The sequence below is a fragment of the Emydura macquarii genome, unplaced genomic scaffold (genome assembly GCF_026122565.2).
Source record: "Emydura macquarii macquarii isolate MOO-44397 ecotype Brisbane River unplaced genomic scaffold, CSIRO-AGI_Emac_v2 contig_1353, whole genome shotgun sequence".
In the NCBI taxonomy this organism is placed as follows: domain Eukaryota; kingdom Metazoa; phylum Chordata; order Testudines; family Chelidae; genus Emydura; species Emydura macquarii.
Window position 1 is genome coordinate 1,520,363 of NW_027131490.1, and position 27,157 is coordinate 1,547,519.

The 27,157-nt window shown below is 40.8% G+C and overlaps 1 protein-coding gene and 1 pseudogene across 2 annotated transcripts in view; both read left to right on the top strand.

Annotated features, from left to right (window-relative positions):
* The window catches only part of NWD2 (NACHT and WD repeat domain containing 2), a 116,216-nt gene that overhangs the window by 37,170 nt on the left and 51,889 nt on the right, over positions 1-27,157 (top strand). Inside the window, exons 2-3 of one of the 2 annotated variants that reach the window (XR_010920440.1) lie at positions 3,462-3,550; positions 19,617-19,937. Coding sequence is in view for 1 of the 2 variants with exons in the window: in XM_067551532.1 (XP_067407633.1) it covers positions 3,462-3,550; positions 19,617-19,733 (206 nt within the window). In the remaining variant the exon portion in view is untranslated. Of the gene's footprint in view, positions 1-3,461; positions 3,551-19,616; positions 19,938-27,157 lie in introns of those variants that run through there. The other variant, XM_067551532.1, reaches the window with a different exon arrangement.
* LOC137155359 (nucleolar complex protein 4 homolog) lies at positions 4,511-8,771 on the top strand (annotated as a pseudogene).

Sequence of the window (27,157 nt, forward strand, 5' to 3'; positions counted from 1 at the left end):
CTATAAAATATTTCTGAAGGAATAAACACATTTCTCATAGACTTTAACATCAGAAGGGACCATCGTGATCATCTAGTCTGACCTCCTTTACGTTGCAGGCCACAGAACTTCACCCTGTAATAGATTCCTGTAATAGACCCCTAACCTCTGGCTGAGTTACTGAAGTCCTCAAATCATGGTTTGAAAACTTCAGGTTACAGAGAATTCACCATTTACACTAGTTTCCTGCCAGTGACCCATGCCCCCTGCTTTAGAGGAAGGTTAAAAAAAAAACCCAGGGTCTCTGCCAATCTGACCCAAGGGAAAATTCCTTCCCGACTCCAAATATGGCAATCAGTTAGTCCCTGAGCATGTGAGCAAGACCCACCAGGCAGTTGCCTGGGAAAGAATTATCTGTAGTAACTCAGAGCCCTACCCATCTAGTGTCCCATCTCTAGCTATTAGGTATTTTTGCTATAGGCAGTCACCGATAGGCCATGTGCCAGTGTAGGCAGTACTTCATTCCTTGGTAACATTTTATGTTCTGTTACTGTAGTATCTGAACACTTTATAATCTTTAATGTATTTTTCCTCACAACATCCCTGAGAGGTAGGGAGGTACTATTATCCTAATTTTACAGATCATAGAATATTAGAGTTGGAAAGGACCTCAGGAGGTCATCTACTCCAACCCCCTGCTCAAAGCAGGACCAACCCCAATTAAATTATCCCAGCCAGGGCTTTGTCAAGCTGGGCTTTGAAAACCTCTAAGGATGGAGATTCCACCACATCCCTAGGTAACCCATTCCAGTGCTTCACCACCTTTCTAGTGAAAAAGTTTTTCCTAATATCCAACCTAGACCTCCCCCACTGCAACTTGAGATCATTGCTCCTTGTTCTGTCATCTGCCACCACTGAAAACAGCCTTGCTCCATCCTCCCTGGAACCTCCCTTCAGGTAACTGAAATCAAATCCCCCCCCCCCCCCAACTCTTCTCTTCTGCAGGCTAAACAAGCCTAGTTCCCTAAGCCTCTCCTCATAAGTCATGTGCTCCAGCCCACTAATCACGGGGGAAACTGTGGCACAGATAGACTAAGTGACTTGCCCAGGGTCACACAGGAAGTGTTTGGTAGCACAGGGAATTGAGCCTGAGTCTCATGAGGCCTCTGACTAACACTCAGCCTAAGCAGTGGATCTTCCTTCCTTTCTTTAATATATTAAACATAATTTAAGATATCAGACCATAAATTCATTATTTATAGAAAAGATATTTTAACTAAAGTATAATTTTTCTCTCCACCAGAGATTTATTCAGAAAGAACCCATGGTACTAGAGATACCCTGGCTTTAATATGTAGATATGTTTTAAAACCTTTATAACACACCTTTTTCAGTTTGATGCAGATTTCATAGGTTTGAAAGAAAATTGTGGGGAATTGGGAGCATCAGAGCAGCTTAGATCTTTTGATGGTGAAGGGAGTAAAGAGAGAGGAGGGAAATTGTAGAAATCCAATATGACATCTTCACTCAAAAAATATTATTTCTTTCACAAAGTATTTGAGCAGAAAAATCAATTCATTGATAATAAATAATAAAAATAAAAGTAGATTTTGGATTAAATTAGATAAATATAATAATTAAAACAAACCAGTACATTTATTGGTTTGCAGTAAAAAATTGCAATAAGACCTCACACATAGCACTTCAAAGATATGTGTGACTATTAACTGCTTAATCTAACTAATTAAATTATGGACCCAAACGCGCTCTCTCAAACTCCAGATTGTGAAAATGGACTTCAGAATCAGCATTAATATGTCAGTTATGGCATTGGTAAACACAACATATTGTTTGATTTGTGTGGACAGTTGTAGTTTACAACATAAAAGGATTGTTAAGTCAATTTTAAACTGGCTCCTTAATGTCAAAGCAGTTATACAAATATTGCTCTAACTGCCATAGCTCTACTTTATCTTTCATAAATGAATGCTCTGTTACATTTCATTTTGTGGCACACAGATCCAGTCATTTACAAGCATAATTTTATTTCCAATAATAACCTTGCACTGACAAAATACTTTGTGCTTTCCCCAACCAGTACTGACCCACAGAGTATGTGTCACTGCATGACAGAATGTATCCACAAACCTACACATTTTTAGGATTAGAATGAGTGGCTATGAAATATGTATGCAGTGTAGTGGTTGCTGTGTCCCAATTTGTCTCAGGCTATGAAACAGATTACTGAGGTAGCTCTTCTTTGGTGAACCGTCTAATTTAGCTCCAACATGTCAGTACATTTCTTCAATAATTAATTATAAATAAATGTGTCCAGAGCTACTTTGAATAGATAGTATTTTAATAAGAAATGTGAGGTCTTTGAGTGATGACTTTTGGGGCTCTGCTACACAACTTATAAATTCTGATTGATATTGTGAAGTTGTATTATGAAAAACTGCCGTATCCTGAGTACCTATATGTATGTAGATACACCATTGCTGACAGAGCCTGAAAGCATATACGTCCCAGACAGATACAAAGGGGTTACTGACAGTGCTTAGACCTCACAAAGAATATGCAAAAAAGAAGTTGCATCCTTAGAAATACCAGTTTAGCAGATTCCTCTGGAGAGAAAGTAGGAGCAGTAGAAGTTAGGTTACCAGGAGGGGAACAAAAGAGCAACAAAAGCCTTGCCTGCTTTCTTGAGCCCAGATGGCCTCCACCAGGGTGATCAGTTGTCCTGATTTTATAGGGACAGTCGCGATATTTGGGACTTTGTATAATATAGGTGTCTATTATCCCCCACCCCCATCCCGATTTTTCTCACTTGCTATCTGGTCACTCTAGCCCCCACGGACTCTGCACAATCCCAGAACTCGGACCCCAGCTCAAAGAATGCCCTGGAGTGGTGAGAAAAGTGAGGCAGGAACATGCATTGAGTGTTTATTGTTTTGTATACCCAGATTTATGGACCACATGTGGGTGTGAGGATTGGTGCATTTTGTATGCTAATTTCAATCCTCTCTAAAGAGACTACAAAATTAGAGGGGGTGAAGATAGGATGGTAGAATTTGGCTCTTACTGCAATGAAATCTTGATTTATCTATGAATATTCCTCTATACCTTCCTAATCTTTGATTTGTCTCTTTGTTCTGGAGGTTTTGCTAATCAGTAAAATTCAGCTCCCTGAAAATTTAAATAAAAGTCAAGTTGAAATATGACTGCTGACTTTATGGGGTCAGTTCAGTCATGTTTTACAGAAGTGTATTAGTAAACTACGTATTAAGTGGGATGTATTAAATATCATAGCATATTTAAACATAACATCCAGGGACATAAAGTTTGGGTATTGAAATTCCCCTATTAGATTTTCACTCCATTTTTTTCAAGACTGGTTTATTTTCCTCCATAAATCTACAGATCTGATAAAAAGTATAGTGTTAATATAAATATTGTTAACAACACCCTTTTTTCTATCACAGATACAGTAGCAGAAAGAAGTACACTAAGAGAACATGTTTGTCCTAAGCTGAGAGAATTCTGCAGAGAAAACTATGGGCTGGAATTACAGGTAGATTTTATCACATTAAATATTCAATCATGATATATAATCAACCTTCCTATTTTTGAAAATATTTTACTTGTATTCAGAAAATATTATATATTTGAGTTATATGTAGAAATAGTGTAATTATTGATAAATCTTGCACAAAACAGAAGAATATACAAAAAATATGTACATGTAATATAATGATTTTGTCAAATTGAAGTGCTCAAAGCATCACAAGTGAAGACTGCTGGTATTCATAAAAAGACAGCTAGGAAAAATCCACACTGCTCTATAATAGTGTTTCATTGGTAAATATGAACAATACTGCAACAAATTAATAACTGTTCCTCTTGAAAGTTAAGCATAATGAAACTATGACTAATTTAAAAATACCCAAGAGGAAATAATGTCACATCCCAGTTAAGGTACTGTCCTTCTAGAAATTAAACTATTAATATTCAGGAAATACAAAATTACATACAGTTTCATCATTTGGGTTAATGTTTACTCCTCATTACTCCTTTCTTTTGATCATCATTTAAGTCACAGCAACATCATACTACATATAATAATTACTACTCCAACTACAATTTTGTCAGCAGTAGCATGGAGCTGAATTTGACAGGCAGAATATTGAAGCCTTGATGACCAATGAAACAAACTGAGCAATTTTTTAACTATCCCATGTGATTTCAGAGTCATGGCCAGGTTTGGAAAGATATGGGGTAAAATCCTGGCTCCATTAAAGTCAATGGCAAAATTCCCACTGACTTCAGTGGGGCTAAGATTTCACACATTAACCTTTTTCACCTAGTATTTTACCATACCTTGGTCCATCCACATTTCTTGTGTAACAATATCAATAATGAACATAAAAGTCATTCACGTGCTTACCATTAGGCATGTGCTTAACTACTTTATTGAACTGGGGCAATAGAAAGACTCCCATCTGGCCCAGCTGGCAGAGTGGCATAGGTAGTATGTGGTGATGGTGCTGCCTGGGCAAAGCACGGCCACCATGCTGGCCTCCAGCCTGGAGTTGGTGCTACAGAGTTGGGACAATGCCAGCCACATCTTCCAGATCCTGGAGCTGCTGCAGGCAGCTGAGGAGGATGTCATCCTTTGCACCATCAGAATCTACAACCATTTGTTTGGGGCACCGGTGAAGAGGGGGGAGCTGTTCGTAGGCCAGCTGTTGACCAAGAGTCTTCTCTCACGGATAACTGCAGTGCGGAAGACAAGTACAAAATATGAATGAGGCATTATTATAACAGTTGTGTCAACTGCTTGGTGGAGCTGATGGGCCATGAGTCTTTTCAGGTCAAGGAATTATCACTCTGTACCCTTACAAAGTTTGTTAAGTTGGAAGGGAAATATCCTTTGGTCAAGGTAAAATGGGAGTTTGTTCCCTGCATGAGCTTTTAAAATTAGTTGTGGAGAACTGTAACGGAGTCTGTTCACTGCTAGTGCCCCGCCTCCTGCTCACTCTGGGGAGTAGCTGATTCCTGGTCCAATGCCTCCTTTCCACCTCTCACTGCACGCCCTGCCTTCTGTTCCTGGCCCTCAGTAAGGCAAGATGCTCCACGTTCATGGCTTAGTCCTTCAGCCAAGTCGCATGTCCTCCGTTCTGGGGTGTCAAAGTCTCTTCTTACAAACAAGCTCAGGCAGTCTTCCCTTTTGCTGCTCAGATGGTGCCACTTCCCCAATGTCTGGAAGGGGAAACTGGGTCTGCCTTCTACTCTGGGTTCCAGCTCGGGGACCATCTAATCAGCAGCCAAAGTCTGTTCCATTCTGGATCTTACTGACTTTTCCCTGAACCTTTTCTAACCTTCTGGATTTCCCCCTTTTCTCCCCTGGGTTTGCAAGTCCCCAAACTCCCCCCCTCCAGGAAGGGATAACTGCCGGATACTTTGGCTCTGTAGCCCTCAAACGCACCTCCCTTCTCCCAGGGAGTGAATGCAGCCTACTTCCCTGCAACCACCCTCTGCTACCACCTTCCTGACTTTATAAATCCAACCCAGCTCATTCTTCCTCAGGTAGGCTCCCTCATTATTCAGTGAGGGGATTACTTAAACTACTTGATCCCCCTCAGCTGTGGCCTGGCTGGTTAATTGACCCCTTTTTGAGCCTACATTAACCCCTTCAGGGCAAGTGTGGGGTGAACACCTCATCACAAGAATTTAATCTCACGTTTCCAAGAATACCTGGAGTATGATGACATTCGGTATTTCGTGATTATGGCAGTTGCTGAAAATATCAGAAGTCATGCAGAAGACAAAAGAGTTTATCATTTTACCAGCAGAATGTATTTTTCCTCATTTCATCCATTAGCATGTCAAACAGAGAATGAGGTGGTCAGTTATTATTAATTATTATTATTATAGATTGGCACTATTGAGAGACATTAAGAGCACAAGAGCCAACTATCCTACTGTGTAGAAAAAATAGGAAGTATGGCAAGAGAACCACCCTGACTTAACCAGGAGATCTTCAATGATCTGAAACTCAAAAAAGAGTCATACAAAAAGTAAAAACTAGGTCAATTACAAAGGATGAGTATAAACAAATAACAAGTTTGTAAGGACAAAATTAGAAAGGCCAAAGTACAAAATGAGATTAAACTAGCTAGAGACATAAATGGTAACAAGAAAACATTCTACAAATATGTTAGAAGCAAGAGGAAAACCAAGGACAGGGTAGGCCTGTTACTCAATGAGGAGTGAAAACAATAACAGAAAATGTGGAAATGTTAGAAGTGCTAAATGACTTTTTTTGGTTCAGATTTCACCAAAAAGTTTAGCAGTGATTGGACATCTAACTTAATGAATGCCTTTGAAAATGAGATAGGATCAGAGGGTAAAATACAGAAAGAACATGTTAAAAATTATTTAGACAAGGTAGGCCCTGGTGACTTGAAGATATCTGATGAAATACATCCTAGAATGCTCAAGGAGCTGACTGAGGAGTTATCTGAGCCATTAGCGATTATCTTCAAAAAGTCATGGAAGACAGGAGAGATTCCAGAGGACTGGAAAATGATAATATGTTTGCCCATTTAAAAAAAGGAGAATAAGCACAACCCAGGAAATTACAGACCTGTCATCTTAACTTCAGTACCCAGAAAGATAATGGAGCAAATAATTAAGCAATCAATTTGCAAACACCTATAAGATAATAAGGTGATAAGTAACAAATCATGTCAGATCAACCTAATAGCTTTCTTTGACAGGGTAATAAGCCTTGTGGATAGGGGGAAGTGTAAGGCTTTTGATACTGTCTTGCATGACCTTCTCATAAACAAACTAGGGAAATACAAGCTAGATGGAGCTACTATAAGGTGGGTACCTAACTGGTTAGAAAACCATTCCCAGAGGATAGTTATCAGTGGTTCACAGTGAAGCTGGAAGGGCATGTTGAGTGGGGTCCTGCAAGGATCAGTTCTGGGTCCGGTTCTGTTCAATATCTTCAATTATTTAAATAATGGCATAGGAGTACACTTATAAAGTTTTTGGATGATACCAAGCTGGGAGGAATTGTAAGTGCTTTGGAGGATAGGATTAAAATTCAAAATGATCTGGATAAACTGGAGAAATGGTCTGAAGTAAATAGGATTAAATTCAATAAGGACAAATGCAAAGTACTACATTTAGGAAGGAACAATCAGTTCCACACATACAAAATGGGAAATGACTGCCTAGGAAGGAGTACTGTGGAAAGGAATCTGAGGGATATAGTAGATCACAATCTAATTATGAGTCAGCAGTGTCACACTGTTGCAAAAAAGCAAACATCATTCTGGGATATATTAGCAGTAGTGTTGTAAGCAAGACATGAGAAGTACTTCTTCTGCTCTTCTCCTTGCTGATAAGGCCTCAGCTAGAGTATTGTGTCCAGTTCTGGGTGCCACATTTCAGGAAAGATTTGGACAAATTATAGAAAGTCCATAGAAGAGCAACCAGAATGATTAAAGGTCTAGAAAACATGACCTATGAGGGAAGATTGAAAAAAATGGGTTTCTTTAGTCTTGAGAAGCGAAGACTGAGGGGGGGAGGGGGAGACATAACGGCTTTCAAGTACATAAAAGGTTGTTACAAGGAGGAGGGGGAAAAATAGCTCTCGTTAAGCTCTGAGGATAAGACAAGAAGCAATGGGCTTAAATTGCAAGGGCAGTTTAGGTTGGACATTAGGAAAAATTTCCTAACTGTGAGGGTAGTTAAGCACTGGAATAAATTGCCCAGGAAGATGGTGGAATCTCTGTCACTGGAGATTTTTAAGAGCAGGTTGGACAGACATATGCCAGGGATGGTCTAGATAATGTTTGGTCCTGCCTTTAGTGCAGGGGACTGGACTTGAGACCTCTTGAGGTCCTTTTCAGTCCTTCAATTCTACTTTCATAGTAAAGCAGGCTAGCCAGGAGGAATGGAACATATCGAAGCAAAAGGAGCATAAACAGGCCTTTGAAAGGATGTGGCTTGGCCTTCTTGAACACAAGTTACCCAGTGGCCTTTACAAAAAAGTTCTTGTAATTTTGCATGACTCAGTCCTGCCTCACCTAAGCAAACCCACCCTCAGGATAGACTTCCTGACAGTCACATATGGTATAGGTGGAGCAGTCAGTCTAGTAGCCTTAAATGGATTATTTATTTTGATTCATCAGCATAATCTGGAATACCCTGACTTTTACAAAAAGCTGTAGAGCATTTTAGACCCCCTGCATATACCACATGAAGTACCGAGCCCAGTTTTTATTTTTGTCGTCTTCATGTTTGCCAGCATATGTGGTGGCAGCATTCATAAAGCACCTCTCTAGGTTGGCCCTCACCAGTCCTCCCCAGGCTTTGCTGATGGTCATTCCCTTCATCTGCAGTCTTTTTCGGAGGCAACCAGCTTGCAAGGATCTCATGGACAGACCCTCCAGGCTTGAAGATCTGTCAGAAAATCCATATGTTATGGATGGGGAAGAGCCATCTGAAACCAGGGCTTTGGAGAGCTCCTACTGGGAGCTACAGACTCTTTAGAGCCATTATTACCCTGATGTGGCACAAGCAGCTGCCGTTGTAGACCAGGCCCTGTCTGAATTGGTGGATGACATATCAGAACTCCTGGAGTTATCAGCTTATATGCTCTTTTTGATAGAGAATTAAAGAAAAAAGCAACCAGTGTGTCTCTGGAGTTAGACAGGAGTGAGAGGATTGTTTGCCAAAAGAACAAGCTCTTTACGGAGCATTTTGCATCAGAATGATGCTGCACTTTTGGTAATAAACATTTCTGTATTACTGACTTTGACTGTGGAAGCCAAACAGAGCTGTTTTGGCCAGAAAATCTCAATTGATGGTTGGACTATTTGAGGTGGTTCTGTGACCTTCGTCAGCATCCATAAATGGACTCTTCCTCCTCATCATCATAAGAGATTCCTTGTTTCTTACTGACTCACTGTTGCATTTGATCTACACCACCTGCCTGGAATTAGAAAGAAACTTTCCCTATGGGCAGTTCTTCCATGATTGTTCAGTACTGTTCTCTTGCACCTTCCTATGAAACGTGGTGTTGGTCACGGTCATTGATTGGTTGCTGGGCTAGATGGACCTGATCAGTTCTGGCAGTACACTCATTATGCTGGCATCTGGTTGTGTGGAGGTGGGAGGTATGGGTGCTTCTTCAGACCATTAGGCCTGGGTCCTGACCAGGTTTCACTCCAGAGGTGGCTTTGCTTTTGTAGTGAATGAGGTGATCCTGTTACAGGTGATGTCAGTAGATGGCTTGTTCTCCTTCTTCTTTGGTATGGCATTTGAAAAGCAATGGGTTGGGACTGTAATTGAATATTGAGATTCAAGAGCCATTCTAATGCTGGTGGGGTACCTAGATGGATCCCCCTGTGCCACCACTGTGAGCGTGAATGGAGCAGTTGTCTGTGATGTGTTGCATGGTTTGTACCTGACCACGGTCACAATTTGGTGATTCTCTGATTTTTCCATTTGTGGAGAAGAAATCCACACCTTGCATACATTATCTGAATGTGGTTGAGTGCAGTCCACTATCTATGAGGAAGGCAGAATGCCAGGACTTCTTTCGTTCAATTTTAAATGAGGTCTATGCTTGGGACATCACAGAGGCCCATGATTTGAGCCAGCAAGTGTTACAGTCCTTTCCATTGGCCTATAGTATTGACACGTGTATCCAGAAAGGCTTCCGGGATTTGAGACGGGAGAATGGCAGTGAATTGAGGTCTTACTATCAGCAGCTCCAGAGTGGTCAGGATCTTGTTGTACTCCTGGACCACACCAATGTCTTGCCTGAGTTTGGCTAGTGTGATGCCTGCCAAAACTGGAAGCCAAGATATTGGCATTGATTTGAGAGCTGCTAACAATCCTGAGCATGGCATTAATTTCAATGTCAACAAGATTGGTGTGGGACCTGTTGCATCAAACTAGTGTGCAATACTCCATTGTTGGCAAGACTAGGCCTTGATGTTCGAAGTGTACATGCATCATATTCCCAGGATGTGCCAGCGAGCTTCTGGATGGTGTCAACCCTTGTCTTTATCTTCTTTTTGGTGTTGTCAGGGTGTTGGTGATAGCTCAGCATCAGATTGAGAGTAACAGCAAGATACTGTAAATTGTGGTCATGTGAAAGAGGCAGACCACAAAAGTCCACTTTCGGTGGCAGTTTGGCCTCGTAGTTATTCGAATGGAAGGCATAGGCAAGTGTTTTCAAAGCATTTGGTTTCAGTTGTCAAGTGCCTCAAGTGTCTGGAAGTCATTGTTCATGACCTTTTCTGTGGCTTCAGAGAGAACACCTGCATTGTTAACACAATGGCATCTGAACAGATGAATTTATGGGATGATGTGACCAGAATATCATTGGTATAGAGATTGAATAGTATGGGCTCTAAAACATATCCCTGTGGAAGGCCATTGTTCAATCTCTCTGATTTACTGGCAGATTCACCAAAGTGTACAGTGAATCTTCTGTTACTCAGCATCTTGGTGATGATTCTGATGGTTGTTTGGCATGGGAAAGTTAATGATCACTTCAGCAGGAGACCTTTGCACCATACAGTATCATATGCAGAAGAAAGGTCAATTAATGCTGTCACTGTTTTTAATTTTCGCTGGTAGCTCGATTATATATAGCAGTTGTGACCAATTCTAAATCCAGCCTGTTCTTTGGGGACCAGTTGCTCCAGTATCGGCTGTAACCTTTGAAGTAGGAACTGGTCCAACAGTTTATAACAAATGCCAAAGAGGAAGATGACCTTGTAGCTTTTTGGGTCAGTGCCTCTTTTCTGGGCTTCAAAATGGCTATGATCTTAGCTATCTTCCACTCTATGATATTATGCCAGAAGAGTGGATGTTGCTGAATAAGTCTGCCAGTCATCTTCTTGTCTTTGGCCAAGATTTTTCAGGAATTCTGGATATATTCCATCCATTCCTCCCACTTTCCTGGACTTAGTGTTGGAGAGACCCTTGTTGACTTCATCTACTGTGTAGGGGGCAGAAAAGGGTGAAAACAACTGGCACTGATTTAGTGCACAGTAAAGGTGTTTGTGGACTTGCTGCCTGATGTTTTTATCCATCAATATATGGGAGTTGGCAATTAACCGTGCAGAGATGACCTCTGTACTTAGCTAAGGTGGTTTGTAGACTGCTGAAGCCACAGTGCCTAAAAGACTAAGTAAGCTTCTAGGCTTTACAGCTTGATATTGTGAAGTCAAATGCCATCACACTTTTACACCACCTTTTTCTTCTTGCTGAGTTCACAGACTCAAGCAATGCCATTGCAGTTTTGGGGCTTTGGTTGTCTTCATATTGCCAGAAGGGTGCCTCGGTCTCGTCTTGCTTTTTTTTCTCTTGCCCCTTGCAATGCTCAATTAGGCAACCAATATTAGTTGGCCTACAAAATGGTGGTAATGAGTCAGATATGGTGGGATCTGGTTATCAAGCCCTCTACAACAACTGCATAGCAGACCAGTCAGCAGACTATAGATTCCAGCAACGTTTCGGGAGGGATCGAATGAGTGGAACTTGTAGGCCTGCACAAGTCACGACTGGGCAGTGTTGGCTGTTTGGAAAATCATCAAGAACGGACCTTGAGGATGGTATTGGGTGGCTGCAGATGTTGTGCAACACAAAAAAAGGACTGACATGTAGCACTTCCTCCATCAGGCCAATCTGCATGCATCATGGTCTTTGAAATCAGAGAGGATGTGCTGGTCTTCAGTGTAAATCTAGAATGTCAGCTGTTCTCCAGCACAGTCATTCTTGTATTGCCCCATAGGCTATGGTGGTTATTGAAATCACTGACGTGGATGGTAGAATGGTTGGTCTTGGTAACGCTGGACATAGTCATTCTGTTGATGGTGGCTTGTACACACTTACGATTGTCAGATCGTCAATCTTGATGGCTACTGAATAGGGCCTCATAAAAGACATGAACTGGACTGAAGCCTTAAGGTCATGTTTTACATATGTCACAAGTTCATATTTAGGGTGATTGCTTGCAACTATGAGAACATGTCTGTTGATCTTCAATTGGTGGCCTTCACTCTTCAGGTGTGTTTCTTGTAGCACAAAAACATCGATGTTTTGAGTCCTTAGAATCATTGTGATGTAATCACATTTTGTGTTAGATAGGCCCTCGATTTTGAGCTGCGTAATTCACAGCAATGATCCTATTTGAAGGAAGGTTTGATCCTGACGTGGGCATTATTGCTATTGCTTTTCTGAATGGGAGGTGCTTTAAGGATGTACCATCACCAATTTATGACCTAAAATTTATGGTTTGTAAATTGATGTCAGGTGAATGACACTGTAGCCATAAATGAGAGAGAGAGAGAGAGAGTGTGTGTGTGTGTGTGAGAGAGAGAGAGAGAGAGAGAGAGAGAGAGAGAGTGAAATCTCAACTAGTAAGAAACTAGTTTATTTGGAGAAATATTATGAACTTTTACATATATTGGTTTTTGGCTCCTGCATACAGAAGCTCAAAGAACAGACTTGATTTATCAAAAGCAGCTGTTCACAAATGACACCAGGTGACTCCATCTAATACATGTTGCCAGTATTGATGGGACCAAATTCTTGCATGCACATCAGTCACTTGGTACAAAGTTGCCTTAGCAGAATATTGCCACGGGCTAAATATGTCTCCGGCTTTGAAAATGAGCATAATTTTGGTGATTACTGTGGCTTAATGCCTAATCGAATTTCAGTGGGAAGCCGTACTTCTGTGACAGCTGCCTAATCCCAGATATTATCTCCAAAGTGGTGAGAGTAGGCTAGACATATTTCTACTTACAACTTGGAGGAGGAGGAGGCAGCACATGGCCAGTGCAAGCCTGAATGCCAGTGAGGATTTAAATCATATCTCTCCACTGTTTAATGTAGCCAGTTGAATGGTTTGGTAAAATCCCAGACTTGGATTTCCAGAAGCAATGGAGAAATTTCCTTAGCTGTTGACTTTGGGTTTGGATCTTGCAAGATTCTGAATGCGCAGCCCAAGAGCCAGCTAAACGCATGCTGAACTTCAAGCATGAGAGGAGTCTCTTTGAAATCAATGGGAACAAATCATTTTTAACAAGTTGCTCTTGTCCAGTTAATTTTTAGCTCTGTCTTCCAACAATTTGAAAATAAAATGTTTCTCCATCTCCCGCTGGAAACCGGTAAGGAAGGCAGAGACCAAGAGAGCTAATTATGGCGAGAGTTGGGGAGGACAGACGTAGAAATCCTGTTAGCCTGCATAAGTTGGGGCAAAATATATCCTATGATTGTATCTTCTAAAAATGTCAAGCTTTACATTTTCTCTAAGATATTAGGAGTGAAATAAACATTAGTAAATTACGAAGGGCCATACATAAGGACTTAAATAGAGGGCTTCTTTTGGTGGCCATGGGAGAGGTGAACCTAATTCCTAGAGTGCCATGCTGAACCTCTGTCCTGAGGTTGTTTGCCCTCCAGCACCTCTGCCATTGTCACTTCATATACATTTCCAAAGTTTTGGCTGGTATATTCAGTGGATCTTTGAGGAGTTAGGTGCTCAGTTCCAGTTGAATTTCAGTAGGACTTGGGCACCTAACTTCATTAGGTTCCTCTGAAAGCTCCCTCCTTCATTGTTAGCCACTTTTATGTGAGGGCATGCATTTTCATCAGTTAGTCTGCTTGGCCTCTGCTCCCTGTCTTCTGGTATTGGTGGAAGGATGATGCAGTGGTTATGACACTAGCCTGTGACTTGGGAGTCCTGGGTTCAAGCTTCCTCTGTTCTCCATCTGTTTTTTTTTAAAAAAAAAAAGGAGGCGTGTGTGTGAGAGGATAAATACATGAAATATTGTGAGATGCTCAGATACAACAGTAGTGGGTGCCATGTAAATACCTAAGATATTCTTGAATAAACTTGTATTCCATTTAAAAAAAAAAAAAAGACTCATGCATTTCACTGGGCTTTGGGTCAGAGAGAAGGAATAAATTCACTGTGTAATACTGTAAAATCGAAATTTATCAGAAAATTCTAATTCCAAATCTTTAGGCATTCCTCCTAACACACTAACATTACATGCCTTTTCATTGCTTCTCCATAACCCAACTTTATGAAATAAAGTATTGTCTTTAGTGATAACAGTTAATGTCTTTAAGCTATCATTCTGCATCTAAAGTTCTGCATTGCTCTTGATTTACATTCATCAACAGGTTCTGATTGTTGTTCGGGTTTTTTTCCTTATGAAAAGCATAGCATTTGAATTAAGAAAATCAATCTTAGATTCCTGTGAATCAAAATGGAGTTGCAAAGCCTGTATGGCAGTACAGATAGCATCCAATGTGATTTTAGATTGTGTTTCTGAAGAAATTTGATGTGAGGATGCCAGCTGATCAGCTATTTGGACAGTCTCTATAGCAATACTGCATGGGGAGAATGCAAAGGGGAGTATAAAATAATAAAAACAGCTTCTCTTACTCTCCTGTAGTACTCATGGAGAATTCTGATACCTTCTATTTATCAAATTCTTTTATCTTCCTTATTCTTCAGTTATCTCTGAGGAGATATCTCAAAGAAAGGAAAGAAAGAAACTTTAAGTCTCCTTTAGGCATAACACCATGCATTTAATTCATAATCGGGGAGAAAACACATTCTGAGATGGACTATAGTATAAAATGGAGAAAGACTCAATTCCTGCTTTGATGATAATGTATGAATATCCTAACTAAGGAAGTTTTTCCTTATAGGTATTCACAAAAATAAAACTATTTTATTATATAGATTCAACTATTATCTAAAGACTTGAGTGACATAGGCTTCAAAACATCAGGAGAGTCTACATGTAGATGGAAATGTGATGTACCCACCAGCAGAGAGGCAGGCGTTACCTATTTTAGTTACATATCCTGAAACAATTGGGGATCCATAACAGGCAATGACTAGTCAAATCTAGGTTTCACATTATTATACAAGTGATTTTAGCAGATTTTTTTTGGCTCAAGTGGGAAAAGTTGTATAAAAAGTCACAAAAGGAAAGTAAAGCATTCTGGAGCAACTCCAAGATGGATTTTTCTCTCATAAAAACTTTTTTTTGGCAGTGTGACCCCTCCCCCCATTTTATGTTTATTATGGGAAGTATCTTTTAATATACAAAATTATTATTATTAATTATTAGTTTGCAGTAATGCCCATGAAGTGCTAGGAATTTTTGAAACATACAAGAAGGGACATAGCTGCTTCATGTAATAAATGCAGTATTTGGGTAGATTAAAGGGGAGTACTTACTTTTTATTTTTTTATATGTGGTCCTCTATTTACAAGATCTCATCAGTGTCTGGCTACCATGAAAACCACTTACTTTAAAGTATCTTCAAGTCATCATCTATTTGATAAATTGTGACCTAAATTAAATTCATTCTAATATATTCAGTGCTCCAGTATTCTGAGTCATCTGGCTCCACCGATAACGGGGTCTCAATTGTTGCAAAACATCAGATCTGTCAGGCTGCCTCTGTTGACCACTCCCGTTGAACATAATTACCATATGTAGAGAAATGTGACTGAATATATTAATTCCATCTCTGAATTGGTTTAGAGTAGACTATATGTGTTCCATTTGTTTTCCTTTGAATCATGAAAATGTTTCTGGAAAACATGTATTTTGATTCAGACTATTGTTAAGATAGAGATATAAAGCATGCTAGAAAGGATACCTCCAGAAGACATGATATTTTGAATCTTTAAACAGCTTGACACATCTCTCTATCTATAGGTTTCTTTTTTAAACTGAGAAACTAGTTTGTAATGGAAATATTTTCTCAGGATAATTAGCAATTGTTAAAATCCACACCCCTGCGCCATGTACTTATACCAACCTAACCCCACATATACACAGTGCTATGTAGGCAGGTGAGCTTCTCCCGCCGACATAGCTACCACCTCTCAGAGAGGTGGATTAACTATGCTGACAGGAGAGCTTTCTCCCGAAGGCTTAGAGTTTGTCTACACATACAGCACTGCAGCAGCGCAGCTGCACAGCGTCTGGTGAAGATGCTCTATGCCATGGGAGAGAGCTCCCCCATCAGTCTAATAAAACCAATTCCATGAGCGGCAGTAACTGTGTCAGCAGGAAAAGCTCTCCTGCCGACACAGCGCTGTGTACACCAGTATTTATGTCGGTGTAATTTATGTAGTTCAGCAGGATGGTTGGATGGATGGACATTCATTCCCCTGAGTAATGTAAGTGATGCAGACATAAACTATGGTGTTGAAATAGTCTTTGAGCATCTTCATTAAACCACTTCAGTGGCGCAGCTGTATTGGTGCAGCTACATCGATACAATGTGTTAAGTATAGACTTCTCCGCAGAGTGTCACAGCTAAACACAAGGTGGAACAGATTGTTTAGCATAAGAAGTTAACACATACTGTAAGAGACCCTTCAAGGTGAAGTGCCCAGTTAACACCTCTGGTGTCGCAGAACAAAGAAAGGGGGTTAGTGGGTTACAGATTGTTGTAATGAGCCATAAATCCAGTGTCTTTATTAAGTCCACTATTTTTAGTGTCTAGCAAAGTTATTAATTTAAGCTCGTTTTTTGAAAGTGGTGTTCAGGTTTCCTTTTGAGGATGAGGATTGATGTCAGATATAGAGTGATCACTTTGTGAAAAGCGTTCACCCACTAGGGATATGGTGTTTTTCTTTTATCATTTTCCTGTGTGAGTTCATTTGAGAGCCTAGTGATTGTCTCGTTTCACCCTCACAGTTGTTGGGGCATTTAGTGCACTGGATGAGGGACATCACATGCTGTGATAGCTGTGTTTAGGGGTGTATGGCTCACCATACCAATGAATATATGTCTACAGGTCTTGCATCAGTTGTTATGGCAGGGTCTGGTGCTGCCTTGAGTTGATGTGTCCTGGCCTGTGGGGAGCTTGCTTCTGATGATGAGCTTGGCAAGGTTGAGGGTTGTATGAAGGCCAGAAGAGGGACGGTTGAGAGAGATTTTTCATGATGTGCTGCCTATCGAATATGGATTGTAATTGTTTAATAATACCCGGTATGGGTTCCAGTGTGGGGTGGTAGGTGACAACTAGAGTGCGGTCAGATGGTATTTTTTTCCGTATTGAAGGAGATTCTCTCAGGATATATGGGTTGCACATTCCATGATGCCATCTAGTTCTGAGCCCAACATGGCTACGACAATACTGTGAACAATAATACATACACACTCCAAAATAAAACATTGCCAACTACACACACTTCTCCACCCTGGGGAGAGGATGAGAAAAGAAACATGACAGACGTTAGTCCCATTGCTTAATGCACTACTGGAAGGTGCTCAGATGCTACAGTGATAAGCACAGAATAAGAACCTGAAAAGAACAGAATAGAAGCTCAGAAGGGGCACCAGGTGTTCATCCCACAAGAAAAAAATTGTGAAAAAGCAGAGTTCCTTGTTTTTTTTTTTTTTTTTTTTTTGTCAGTAAAGAAAGAAGTTATGACTCAGAAAACACCCAAGGAGAAGTCTTTTGAAAAATGTGACATTTTTACTTAGTCCCATTTCTAGTGATAATCACACTCTAATAAATCAGAATGTATTTACCACGTGTACAAGGGACAAAGTTAGATTCCTAAAGTAAGGAGACAATAACAATAAAATCATTTAAACATCATGATTTATCCTACTGAAATTTTGCTAGGAGGTTTTGTTATGAGAAAGATACCTTCTCACCTTTCAGAACACATATAGGAGAGGCACACAACATGCTAGAATGTCAGCCCTTTAACACAGTGTTCTCTCTTCAGTCCTAGCTCAAGTTCTCTGACTTCTGACTCGTCAGTTAAAGTAAAAATTTCCTTTGATGCTTGAGAAAATTCTTGAGTGACATAAGTTCATCCAGCTGCAAATTCAAATAACTTTGGAGCTGAGAAAATATGACTGAATTAGTTAAGTTCTGTCATATGCAATTCTAATATTCAGACATCTGATGAATACAATGCAGACTTCAATAATAAAACCATAGAGATAAATAATGGAGGGAGAAAGAAATAGGGAGAAAAGAGATGTTTTCAGATGAAACTCAAAAAGAGAGGAAAAAAAATCAATGAAGATACAATAGAATCAATTGATACAGGAAAGTTGTTTGGGATGGTAAGAATTGCAGAGAACTTTCTTGATCTAATGGTTTTGGGACAGAGTTTATATAAAGTATAAATGTATAAAACTATTCTTTGTAATATTGTTCTTTTGATCCACCATACAATGCACTTGACACTTTGGACTGTTTCACCACAGTCAGCCATGTGGTCTCTTACCTCTAGTGTGTAATGTCTAAGGTCCCAATCCTGCAAACACTGATGCATGTGCTTAATTTTACTATGACAAGTGCTCCTGGCAGTAAAGTAAAGCATGTGTATAACTGTTTGCAGGATTGGAGCTATATCCCATCATTCATTGTTACCGGAACCTTTCTAAGAAGATTTGCCTAATGCATCAACCATATACATTTTTATATGGTAAGGTCTTCAGTGCAGGGACTCTCTCTTACTGTTGTGTTCATACTGCATCAAACACAATGTGATTCATCTTGACTGGGGCCTCTAGGTACTACCACAGTAGAAATAAATAAGTAAATTAAATAATGAAGGCATGTCTCAATACTGCTTTTTTAATTGTGCAGTAATGACCTCTTTATAATAGTAAAACATAGTTGTATTGATAACTGATAGCAGCATAAATAAGCAGATCGCAGCAGAATATACCATCACTGTATTTTTAAAAAATTGAGACATTTGCACAGATAAAGGACTCTGTTCCTTTAAATAAAATAGCCTGCAATAATGAAACTTTCATTCTTTAACAGTTAAAATATGTAGTGAAACCACACTTCATCACTAAATTTCTTTAAATAAATGTAGCAGCCTCAACCAGCTTCTTCCATTTGCTTGCATATTATTAGCATTATAAAACTGAATCTATAGCAACAGATGAAAGTCTGAACAGCAAGCCATCTGGTATTATGCATTCATGCATTTTTTGCTTCCAGAGCAACAAAATATTAAGGAACAAAGGAAGAGTGATATTACAATATCTAATCCAGTCCTATCTTTTGTGCTTATTTTAGCACAGGATAGTTTGATCTCTGACAGATCAAAAAGTCATTGGATGAAATCTGAGACCTGTTGAAGTCAATGGCAAAACTCCACTTAACTTCATAGTGGCCAGGATTTTGCCCACAGTCTTATAATTATTATAATTCATTTATTATTTTCATTACAATAGCAACTAGAATCCCATCTGAGATCAGAGCGCCACTGTGCTAGGTGTTATACAAATATATAGTAAGAGGCAGTCCCTGCCCCAAAGAGTTTATGGTCTAAATAGACAAGACAATGGGAGGGGAAACTGAGAGGTGAGTTGACTTGCTTACATCACAGAGCAGGTCCATGTCAGGATTGGGAATAGCACCGATTTCTATCCACTACTCTACCACGTTAACTGGATCACATTAACTCTTAAAGATTAAAAAAAATCTCTTAATTGAGATCTTGTTCATCTTGTTATGTAGGAGAAGCTTAAACCAATGGATAAACTAACAGTGTGTTATACATTGATTTCCAGGTCATAGACTTATACTGGGGAGTAGAAACAGAAGAGTGGGACAGTCCTGAGCTCCAGAAGACTCGTATGAAGCTGTTAGAAGATTGTTTGAAAACTTCTGCAGGTCCATGTTTTGTTGTGGGTATAAAAATAATGCTTTACATTAAAACAAAAATACACTGATAGCTGTCCGAGCATCTGTAGTGCAGCTAAAGGCGTTTTCCTAGACAAATGTATTTTCTTTTACTTCTAAAATATTTCTTGTATACCTTCTTATTGTGCATTTGAAATATCAGACTTGAGATTCCCCAGAAAATGCTGCAAATTAACAATGAATATTTGACATCAATAAAGGAGGACTGGCCCTTCACAGTCAACCCATACATATTGAGGAGTTTGGTGCCCCCACTTGGAGGGCATTCAGACTGCTGGCCAATGGCAGCACTGCTTGGTTAGGGAGTTAATTCCCGGTTGGTATTGGCTTGGCAACGAGGGCTTGCCTAAAAAAAACAGCAGCAGGCAGAGGTTATCCTCTATGATCTATTCTCTGCTGATGCACCTGGCAGGCCCAGGAAATATTAGGATGGATGCTATTTGGCTCTGAACATCAAAAAGGGAGATGGCCAGTGACAGCCTGAGGAAGGTTGTGGCTGTTCTTTCTCACACTCACAGAGATAATTCCTGTGTTAATCCCCACTAGGCCTTCCCATCAACTTTTACAAAAGTGGCATACTCCTGTATAATAGGAATATTTATAGGTATAATAGGAATATAACAGGTATTTGTCAAGGCGGTAGCTGGTGTCTTACCTCAAGCTCAATAAAATATCTCCTGCCATAGAATCATAGAAATGTAGGCCTGGAAGGGATCTTGAGGTCAAGTCCGACCCACTGCACAGAGGCAACACCAAGTAAACTTAGACCATCCCTGACAGTTGTTTGTCCCATCTGTTCTTAAAAATCTCCCATGATGAGGATTCCATAACCTGCCTTGGAAGCCTACCCCAGAACTTAGCTACCTTTATGGTTAGCAAAATTTTCCTAATATCTAACCTAAATCTCCCTTGCTGCAGATTAAGCACATTACTTCTTGTCCTATCTTCGGTGGACATGTAGAATAAATTGATCATTGTCTTCTTTATAACAGCCCTTAACATATTTGAAGACTGTGACCAGATCCCCCCTCAGTCTTCTTTTCTCAAGTCTAAACATGCCCAGTTTTTAACCTTTCCTCATTGGTCAGGTTCTCTAAACCTTTTATCTTTCTAATTGCTCTCCTTTTGACTCCCTCCAATTTAGTCACATCTTTTCTAAAGTATGGTACACAGACTTGGACACATTACTCCAGCTGAGGCCTCACCAGTGCTGAGTATAGCAGGGCAACTATTTCCTGAATTTTACGTATGACACCCCTCTTAATACACCCTAGAATGATATTAGCCTTTTTCACAGCTTCATCACATTGTTGACTGATATTCAATTTGTGATCCACTGTATAACCGACAAATCCTTTTCACCAGCACAACTGCTTATTCAATTATTCCCCATTTTGTAGTTGTGCATTTGATTTTTTTTTCCTTCCTAAGTGTAGTTCTTTGTATTTGGCCTTACCGAATTTCATTTTGTTAATTTCAGACCAGTTCTCTAATTTGTCAAGGTCATTTTGAATTCTAATCCTGTACTCTGAAGTGTTTGCAAGCCCTTCCAGCCTGGTGTCATCCGCGAATTTTATAAGCATATTGTCCACAGCATTATCTAAGTTATTAACAAAAATATTAACTTGTACCAGACTCAGGACTGACCTCTGCAGGACTCCACTAGATATGCCCTTCCAGTTTGATAGCCAACCATTGATAATTACACTTTAAGTACAGTCTTTCAACAGGTTGTGCACCCATTTTATAGTAATTTAATCTAGACCACATTTCCCTAATTTGTTTATCAGAATGTTATATGGGACTCTGTTTAAAGCCTTACTTAAAATCAAGATATATCATGTCTGCTGCTTTCCCCATGTCCACCAGGCCAATAACCCTGTCAAAGGAAGGAAACTAGGTTGGTTTGGCATGATTTATTCTTGACAAATCCATGCTGGCTATTCCTTATAGCCCCATTCTCCTCTATGTGATTACAAATTGATTGTTTAATAATTTATTCCAGTATGTTTCCAGGTATCAAAGTTAGGCTGACTGCACTGGGCAGCACAGAATGGGGAGGAGGTTAGCAGCCCTCAGTGCTGAAAGAACAGGTTCAGGACTATTTAGAAAAGCTGGACATGCACAAGACCATGGGGTCAGATGCAGTGCCTCCGAGGGTGCTGAGGGAGTTGGATGATATGGTTGCAGAGCCATTGGCCATTATCTTTGAAAACTCATGGCAATCAAGGGAGGTCCCAGATGACTGGAAAAAGGCAAACATAGTGCCCATCTTCAAAAAAGGGAAGGAGGGGGATCCGGGCAACTACAGACCAGTCAGCCTCACCTCAGTCTCCGGAAAAATCATGGAGCAGGTCCTCAAGGAATCCATTTTGAGGCATTTGGAAGAGAGGAAGGTGACCAGGAACAGTCAGCATAGATTCACCAAGAGCAAGTCATGTTTGACCAACCTGATTGCCTTCTATGATGAGATGACTGGCTCTGTGGATGTGGGGAAAGCAGTGGACATGATATATCTTGACTTCAGCAAAGCTTTTGATACGGTTTCCCACAGTATTCTTATCAGCAAGTTAAAGAAGTATGAGTTGGATGAATGGACTATAAGATTAATAGAAAGCTGGCTAGATCGTCGGGCTCAGTGGGTAGTGATCAACGGCTTGATGTCTAGTTGGCAGCCGGTAACAAGCAGAGTACCCCAGGAGTCAGTACAGGGGCCAGTTTTGTTCAACATCTTCATTAATGATCTGGAGGATGGGGTGGATTGCACCCTCAGCAAGTTTGCAGATGACACTAAGCTGGGGGGAGTGGTAAATATGGTGGAGGGCAGAGATAGGATACAGTTTGTCCCAGACAAATTAGCAGATTGGGCCAAAAGAAATCTGATGAGGTTCAACAAGGACAAGTGCAGAGTCCTGCACTTAGGACAAAAGTATCCTGTGCACTGCTATAGACTGGGGACTGACTGGCTAGGCAGCAGTTCTGCAGAAAAGGACCTGGGGGTTACAGTGGACAAGAAGCTGGATATGGAGTCAATAGCGTGCCCTTGTTGCAAAGAAGGCTAATGGCATATTGAGCTGGATTAGTAGGAGTATTGCCAGCAGATCGTGGGAAGTGATTATTCCCCTCTATTTGGCACTGGTGAGGCCTCATTTGGAGTACTGTGTCCAGTTTTGGCCCCCCCCCCCCCCCCCCCCCCCCCACTACAGAAAGGATGTGGAAAAATTAGAAAGATTAGGAGCTGGAGCACATGATTTATGAGGAGAGGCTGAGAAAATGATGTTTGTTTAGCCTGTAGAAGAGAAGAATGAGGGGGGATTTGATAGCAGCCTTTAAGTACCTGAAAGAGGGTTCCAGGAAGGATGAAGCTAGGCTATTTTCAGTGGTAGTAGATGGCAGAACAAGGAGCAATGGTCTCAAGGTGCAGTGGGAGAGGTCTAGGTTGGATATTAGGAAAAACATTTTCACCAGGAGGGTGATGAAGCACAGAAATGGGTTACTTAGGGAGGTGGTGGAATCACCATCCTTAAGAGTTTTTTAAGGTGCAGCTTGACAAAGCCCTGGCTGGGATGATTTAGTTGGGGTTGGTCCTGCGTTGAGCAGGGAGTTGGTTGGAGTAGATGACCTCCTGAGGTCCCTTCCAACCCCAATCTTCTGTGATTCTATGACTGGTCTGTAAGTCCCCAGGGTCATCTTTGTTCCCCTTGTTAGAGATAGCTACGATGTTTGCCCATCACAATATCTTCAATTGGAGTTATCTGCATTTATGGCACCAAGCCAAATGTTATCTTGAGTTCAATAACTGAAAGACATTAGGAGTAGAGTGCATCAGTTAAATCCTGCAAAATTGGAATCCTCTCTTTTCAATGAAGCATATGCACTAGATGTTGCTGGCAGAGGTGTTACAAGTCAGTTTTGTACCATATAATTAATGTAAGTGTAAGTTTTATTTCCCTTTACCTTAGAAAGATTTTTGCCTTGAGTTAATGAGCACATAGGTGAAAAATATTTTTTGGCAGATCAGTATGTGGCATATTGACTGTACTAATCTTAGGTTTGAAGGAAAGAATGTATTGATTCTGGACCAAAGTTATCATTCTTCTGCCAACTTTTTAAAGAATAATCATAATGTGTTCTTTTTAACACTTTCTGGGTAGATTAGGGTAACGAATGAGGTTGGATATACAACGGCACAGCCAGAAATCAGTATTTGAGCAATTTAGACTAGAGCATCATAGGTTAGCACTGACATCTGAAACAAGATACATGAAGCAATCTGGGAGACAAGTGGGTTTGGGAGGCAAGTGTGTGGAGTGTGTCTGGTCGGGGATTCTTTGGTCCCAACAGGAAGAAAAAATTCCTTCCTGATCCCAAAGTAAGTGCTCAGTCAGACCTACAGCATCTGCAAAGCACAGATAAATTAATGTCTACTAAATCTGAAACTATAAGTTGCCAAGGAAGGGAGGGCTACTGAAATAGAGCAAGAGGTGGCTTCTCAGGACCCAGGCAACAGTTTAAATTAATGCTCTAGCAAGGGACCAGTCAGCTCCCCTCTTACTTCAGCTGCCCAATGTCTCAGATTAGTAGAGCCACCCTTGCATTTCCCCAGTGTGTGCTTTCCTCCCCTCTTTTATTGGGGCTATCCCTACCAGTCCCATAAAGTTTGCCACCTGTTGAGGCAAGTGAATGGTAATAACAGAGGAGGGGGCTGCAAAGTTAGTTTCTAAACCTTTTGCCTGCCCAGACTCAGCAAAAAGTATAGACTCAGTATTGTTCTGTTCCACTGGCTGCTTACAGTCATGGCCATTTTAAGACCTTTGTAGGCCCTAGGCACACTTGCCTTCATTGCCCCCGACCAAAATAACTAATTTGATTTTAAGCTATTAATAAATAGTTTTTTAACTAAAAATAAAAAATTATATATAGAGAAAAAATTTTGTAGGCCCTGAAAGTTTCATAGGCCCTGGGCACTGTGCCTATTGGGCCTAATGGATAATACGGCCCTGCTTACAGTGTCATGGAGCCATTCTGGCCATCAAGCATCAACATGGCAAGGAGGCACTTTGGCTATGCTTTCTTTTTTTCACCTCGCCCCCTACATTGGATTCAAGAGGGAGATGATGTAGAAGCTGAAACCCAAGTATTTCCTCTCTCCCGCCCTCCCCCCAAATGCCATGGGAATCTTCAGAGGGCCACTTAAAATGTCTTTAAGTCTGGTTAGTGCTGCAGGAGCAGTGCAAAGTCAAGTAAATGGAGCCAAGGATCTGGCTCAGTACCCTTGCTCTTAACTCTACAAAACTGGTTCAAAAAATCCACAAATATGCCTCTTTCACTTTCCTTGTTAGCTAAGTGTATAGAGCAGGGGTGGGGAACCTCCGGCCCGCGGGCCGTATAAGGCCTGCGAAAGTATTTGGTCCGGCCCGCAGGACATATAATAAGGCCCGCGAAATCATTTGGTCGGCGGGATTTACGGCGGTGGGGACGGGATTTCGGCGGCGGGGGGTGGAGTCGGTGGCGGCGCGGTTTCATTTCGGCGGCATGGCCCGCAAATGAAGGCAGAAATATCAAAATGGCCCTTGGCAGGAAAAAGGTTCCCCAGTATAGAGATATGGGGGCATTATGGAATTGCTACAGCAAGTCGTCAATAACAAATGGGAATTTTCATTTTATAGACTGCCTAGCTTACAGAGAGAAGACATGCACGCCCCGATCCTCAAAGATATTGAGATAGTAGTTCCCACTGAAATCAATTGTGTTAGGTGCCCAATTACCTTTGAAGATGGGGGCCTCAGTGTTTTGCCATCACTGTCATGATCCACCAATTGCTGTAAAATTCTGCTCAGTAGAAACCAGAAAACCTCTGAAGATTTAAAGGAAGAAAAAAATTTTCAGTAAAAAAAACAATGATCTTGAAAGATAAGTGTTTGCTAGTTTAAGAAAGGGACCAATTTTCTACGTTTTTTTCTCAGAATAGCAAACTGCTGTAGTTAGGAAGAGTCAAGTTACATCTGGGATAAAAGCCCAGCCTCATATACAAAACCTCCTGATAGCTCTCAGTAACTATAATCTTTTTTTGAAAAAATCTTTTGTTCATTTTTTACTATTTAAGAGATGTCCTCCCTCCTGGCCTAGTCAGTGGGTTGCTGTATTCTCTGTATCTGCACACAACACTGTGTATCAGTTTCACTTCAGGACTTCAGAGTCCTTTCAGCCCTTCCCAAGAGTTTCATAGTTCTTTCCCCCCTCTGCAGGGGTGTTTGTTTGTTTTCTTGTGTCAGGGGCCAAAACACAGTCCCTGCTTCATGACTCTGTTGTCCTTTCAGTTCCTAATCTTCAGGGATTCTCCACAACCCTCTTAAGGTCAATGAATAGTTCCAGACTCTCTCTGGCCCCTCACACTGGCTTCTGATCATAACCCCTTTTAGGGTCTTTCCCCAGGGCTTTACCAGGAGAGACCAAACAGCACCCACGGTAAAATCCTGACAGCCTTAAAATCAATTTTAAAATCCTATCAATTTCAATAAGACCAGGATTTCACCCAGTTTCCCTCTTTGGATCTCCCAGTGGAGAAACTCCCTGGTCCCACTTGAAGTAAGTAGCAAGATCTGTTTTGTATTTCCTACCGCTTCTACCAGCAGGCCATGCTGGCAACCAAATCACATGATCAATCACTTGCTCCTTAGTCAGCTGATTCGGTGCTCCGAGCCTTGGCATACAGGGGTATCGCTGGGGGTGGCACGTGCTTATCAGGGGTGGGGCTGCAGCACATAGGCCTGAGGAGATTCAGAGCAGTTCCAGGAGGCTGCTGTTAGACCCTCAGGGGTCTCTATCTTACACAAGGAACTCTCCAACCCTCAGAGCAGCCAAGGATCCTGAAGATAAAAAGGTGGCTTTAAGCCTCTTTAGCTGCCCCCCGAGCCTACCACTGAGCTGTGAGTTCTGAGCTGCACTTTGAGAGCTATAGTACAAAGTCTCACCAATGTTGCCTATGTCACAGTCAGACAATTTGAATTAACTGCATGAGCTGACGGAGCTTAGTGAGAATGTGCCAAGGTTTCCTACTGGCTCAAAAGTCTCTTATTCTCTGTTGTCATTTTTATAGACAACCTTTTCAAAGTGTCTAATCTAGCAACAACACGTGATAAGTATTGAGCAGTACGATGTTTGGGGCAATGGTGGGAAGTGGGTAACCTGTCTGTATAAAAATATTTAGTCTTCATGGTTTCAGAGATGAAAACATAGGTAAATTGTTTGTGCATTCTGTGTTATTACTGAGAACAGCTTTGTAGAACTACAGTAATGCCACTAGTGGAATTTCCTGGTGGAATGGTTCAGTATCCATCAAGTCTCTTTAATGGACAAACAGTATAAAGGCCCTTTATTTAATTCACAGATATAACTCACATGTTTT